Genomic DNA, 5,372 nt, shown 5'->3' on the forward strand with positions numbered 1-5,372 from the left:
CGACAAGATGGCATCAAAATTGTGTATTTGATTTAGTGCTTAGCATGTTTCAGCAGGAGTAGCTGGTTGTGACATGTAGCTAGGTTTCAGTATGAACTACATAAAACTTAACAATATTGTCATTGTTAATTTAGGACACACACGCACGTATTGTTTGATGGGAGCATATATAGTAATTTGCATAGAATTATATATCAAATAGGCATAAAGAATGAGAAATTGATTTATTGAGTTAACATATTATTAATTATTAACAAAAACTATACTAGAAGAGAAGGCGAATTTGCTATTCATACTCCCACGAAACATTGTTATCGTGATTTGAGTTTTTTTTTAAAATTTTGTTATTTAATATAAGATTTATTAGAGAGTGACTTTCATAATTTTTTTGAATTGTTTTTTTAGAGATTATCCCAATTTTCTAACTCGAGTTGGTTTTTTCAGGTCTTTTTTTTAATTGATTTTCTTTCAATATCATTATTTAACATTGAATTTACTATGAATTAAGTTTTATAGTGTGTTTTGATTTGTTTTTTTATGAGTTTATTCTAGTTTCATAACTCAAATTAAGGGTTTGATAGGTTAAATTGGATTGATTCAAGTTTATCAAATAAATTGTCATCTAAATACTATTTTAATATAAAAATATCATTTTAAAAAAAGATTGATCAAACTATTATTTTATTAACTGTTAATATTATTTTTAGATCCATCAATTTTCATATTATTTAATTTTTTTTACTAGAAAAACACAAAAATAACGTTTAAATTTTTTTTTTTTTTTATGTTCTTAAAAACTTTATCTACCCCGCAAAAAATCTAGTTTTGACTATTTGTGTGGTTAAATATATACTGCGCATTCCTATTGTTTTCTTGCTGGTGGGACAGTAGGGATGAGAGAGCCGAGAAAAGCAAAAGAAACAAGCACGTTGTTATGCGCTCATCATTGCCTTTGAAACGTTTCTAATAAAAAGAAATAAAGACAAGGCGAATGCAAATTATAAAAACGTTTCGAAACGTTCCTCCGAGAAATGCGGCTGCTTGCCGCCTCTTTACTTCCCCGTCACTTGTTCTTCAAAAAAGATAGAGAGACATCGTGTCAAGAGAACAAAACTAAGACTAATATATATATATATATATATATATATATATATATATATATATATATATGTTGTTTCCATAAACTTGGTCCTCCACTTTATTTTTCATTTTATTTTAGAAATCTATCATAATATTCGTCCATTTTTCTAAATAAATGACATAAAAATTATGATTTTCAATCTTATTTTCAGTTATTTGATTAATTTCAATTTAATGAAATAATTGAACGTCTATATTTGTTTTTTGGTTAAAATAATATTATTTTAAAATTTTTAAAAGATTATTTTAATCAATGTAATTTAACTAGGGTTACATCTTTGACCCGGGCCGTATTTGTTAACCATAAGACTCGAACTCTCTAATTTTGTCGTTACTAAGCATGAGATAAATCACCAGCTAGGTCGTTCAATAACCCTTCGATTACGTTATTCTCATTTGAGTTTAAAAAACACTTCCCAAAACTCCCTCTCCCTCTCCCTCTCCTTGTTGCGTGTAGAGGAGAATCCTTTTTGTATGAAAAGTCAGCGACTCTCTCTCTCTCTCTCTCTCTCTCCAGAAACCATTCTCTTTTGTTTGTTAATGAAACAAAGAAGAAGCACATCTTAGTTTACTTTCAACCTTCAAGAACCTGTCTTGTTTTTTTGCTTGCTTGCTTTCTCGTTTTAACCAAAACCCCAATATCTCACAAGATGAATCCTTGTACCTAAGCTAGAACTTGCATGTTTTGTTTTTCCACGTTTGGTGCAAGAAAAACAACACCATCCTCTAGTTATATCATCCTTTCTCCCTTATTCTTTGATTCTACATTAGTATATGCAGGTTTTTTGGGCTCAAAATGGATAATTATCAAGGTGATTTAACGGATATTCTTCGAGCTAGTACTGGTGGAGCTTTAGGCCAATCAGATGTTCCTGTTTCAAACTGGGAATTCCCTTCTGATCCAATGAATCTTGCATCATCATCAATTATGGGAGATAGTAGAGTGAATGCTTTTGGTGATCCTTTTTGCAACCTGAGAGATCCCCTTCTACATGAGCTTAACGTTGCTGCTTCAAGCTATTTTAGCAGCCGAAGTTCTACAGATCACATGCTTAGTACTACTAGTGTTGATCAAGATCACACTAGTAATAATTTTGTTGGTGCAAATAGTGCTACTGCTAGTAGTTGTAGTAACATTCTTGCTCACCAAAAAGTCTTTGAAGATCATGAGATGCATAAGGCTGCTGCTGCGGCCACTTCTTCTCGTCGCAATATATTTTCAAGAATTCAGATCTCACCAACTAATCCCACAAAGCTGCCTGTTTCACCTTGTAATTCTCCGGTTATAGCTGCTTGTTCTTCTCCGAGAGGGTTCAGGCCATCTGCTATGGTTTCAAGTGATGTAATTAATGTCAATAACTCAAAAGGTTGCTTGATTGACAACACTGGATCAGTGCAGATCTCATCTCCAACGAATCTGGGGATCAAGAGAAGGTGAGTAATTAAGAATTGTCTTGTTAATTAAACTTAGTTGCCCCACATGTTTCTATGGAATTTAATATATTTGAATTTTGATTCCTATGCAACTTTTAGTGTGTACTCATTTTTTTTTTTAATCTTGACTTCATTAATTGAAGTTGATGATGATGATAATATATAGTATGATTAATTAATTATTCATAGGAGGATCAATGAATTTTTTTGGAACTTGAGACTTGAGTAAAAGCATGGTGATGGTCAGGATCCAAGGAATTTAGGGTTTTCAGATAAAGTATATGTACTAGTCTTTCATTGACTGTACAGGGAGCTAGGGGGGAGGGGGGGTAAAGCCTTTCTTTTCAGGTGAGATTGTTCAAAGACCGCCTACATTACATAACAGAACATCAAATCTTTGATGGGATTTAATCAAGTAACCTGAAAAGGTAGCCTCACTGGTGTCATAATAACATTCACAGACTTAGCTTTCATGGTAGTAGCTATCTCTCAAGCAACTTTATTTATTATTTATTTCTTAATTTCCTTTCCTCAAGTGATCACTTGAAAAGATAGCTATGTGTTCTGGTTGATGTATAATTGTCTTTAAGAACATACCATCCCTTTCAAGCTTCATAGCTCAAGCTCAAGTATTCATTGCTGCCCCAAAATGGAAATCGAATTCTTGTACAAATATAGCTTGATAATTTTTTTTATCTTTGTTCGTTGCTTCTTCATCATCATTGTCATTAAATGCTTCTATCTTGAGTTTTAGATTTTGGAAATGAAAACAAAATTCCAAGATTAATTTTTGTATTGTTATTTCAGGAAGAGTCAAGCAAAGAAGGTGGTTTGTATTCCAGCACCAGCAGCTGCAAACAGCAGGTCTAGTGGAGAAGTAGTTCCATCTGACTTGTGGGCATGGAGAAAATATGGACAAAAACCCATCAAGGGTTCTCCTTATCCAAGGTAAGTAATATATATATATATATATATATATATATAAAGTTGATAAGATTACAAAGAACAAACAGCTGGATTTTTCTCTATTCTCTCTGACAAATTATATCATTGCCTGGAAAAATATTTCTTGATTTAATTCTTCTTATTTCCCTTTTGCGCATGAAATGCAATATATTTTTGCATAGTAATGCCCTGAAAAAGTTCTGGTGAACCCAAGTAATGCCTCCCAAGACACTGAGCTCAAACAGTTTGTTGTTTGGTGCATAAACAGCATTTTAAGCATTGATTAACTGGTTGTAATTTGCAGTGCTAGTATTGATGAATGTGTATGCACTATTGTTCTTTGAGCTCAACAGCTTCAAAGAGTTCCCAATTTGCATGCTCAAATGATTGGCAGGAAGTGAATCCAAAACACTGAGTTTCTTAGCATAAAATATTTTTGTGAACTATTAGTGTTTTCCTGTCATCTTTCTGATCAGTTTTCGGTTTTGACCTTAGATTTTCTTTGAGTAATTATTATTGTGAAAGTGGTCTGTAAATGTTTGGTTAAGAATTGCACTATGTTAAAACATGTTGTCTTTCCTTCCAGGGGTTACTACAGATGCAGCAGCTCTAAGGGTTGCTCAGCAAGGAAGCAAGTAGAGCGGAGCCGAAATGATCCTAACATGTTGGTCATCACCTACACTTCTGAGCATAACCATCCATGGCCAACACAGAGAAATGCACTTGCTGGCTCAACAAGGTCTCAGCCAACAAAGAGCAATGCAGCTTCAAAGAGCTCCACAGGTGCTCAAGCACAAAAAACAGCAAATGCAAAGGAAGATCAGAAGGAGAGTAGCAATGATACATCGTCTCCTACCGATATTATTGGTGGTAGCTCAACAGCAAGTGCATCTGTCAAAGAGGAGTCTGATGACATTGAGAAGCAAATGGAGATGGATGATAATGAATTCAGTACTGAAGGGTTTTCTCAGAGTTACAGGCCATCAATGCCAGGTCAATCTGATCAAGACTTCTTTGCTGAATTGGGAGAGATAGATACTGACCCTCTTGACCTGTTGTTTACACAAGGAATCAATGGAGAGGAGCAGAAGGAGAGCAAGGCCTTGGATCCATTCAGTATCTTCGACTGGTCTGAGGACACGAGCATTTCATTTGGAGAAGCAAAGAGGGGGGGATTTATAACAAGACAGTGAAACAACAACGATGCCATTTCCCAACTAAAAATATCCTATTGAGTGTTTGTGCTGCTGCTGCTGCTGCTGCTGAAACAGTGTCATTCTGGGTCCTGCTATAAACCCTTGTCTTTCAGCTTTGAAATTCCCATGTGGGGAGGTGATTTTTTCTTTCCACTTCTTCTTCCTTCGTTTCTTCTTTTTTACCAAAACAGCCAGGAAAATTAGCCAGAGAAAGAAGAGTAAAAAGTCAGTGCTGGTTGATTGGGAGCAGACCTAATGAGCCCCGCATTCCTTTGGGAATATTGCTGGATGGGACAGAAAGCTGTGGAACAGAAGGTTTCAACAGTTAAAACAAGTAGATACACCAGACATGACTGGAAAGCTCAGTGAAGAGATTGATACAAGATGGGACTTGCCCTTTCATCTTTTCAAGTGGAAAAAATTATTCAAGCACAACCTCCACCCTCCCTCTGGTCTCATGTGGGCATTCCTTGAATTCAAAAAAATATAAACATACATGCTTTTATTGCATTGATGGGAATAAAATGGAAGAAGATGACAAGAGTGTGTGTGTGTATATATTTGTTTGGTATTGTAATTTAAGATATTTTTTTAATTTTTAATTTAGATATGTATTAAAATAATTTTTATTTAGATTTTATTTTTATTTTGATAACA

General features: G+C 34.3%; 1 protein-coding gene across 1 annotated transcript; it reads left to right on the forward strand.

Moving 5' to 3' along the window:
* The first annotated feature begins 1,497 nt into the window (after positions 1-1,497).
* LOC133703169 (probable WRKY transcription factor 14) lies at positions 1,498-5,372 on the forward strand. The gene is made up of 3 exons (XM_062127619.1): positions 1,498-2,574; positions 3,382-3,522; positions 4,106-5,372. The coding sequence occupies exons 1-3, from the start codon at positions 1,937-1,939 to the stop codon at positions 4,710-4,712; spliced, it is 1,386 nt and encodes a 461-aa protein (XP_061983603.1). The 5' UTR covers positions 1,498-1,936; the 3' UTR covers positions 4,713-5,372.

The sequence above is a fragment of the Populus nigra genome, chromosome 9 (assembly GCF_951802175.1).
Source record: "Populus nigra chromosome 9, ddPopNigr1.1, whole genome shotgun sequence".
Classification (NCBI taxonomy): domain Eukaryota; kingdom Viridiplantae; phylum Streptophyta; class Magnoliopsida; order Malpighiales; family Salicaceae; genus Populus; species Populus nigra.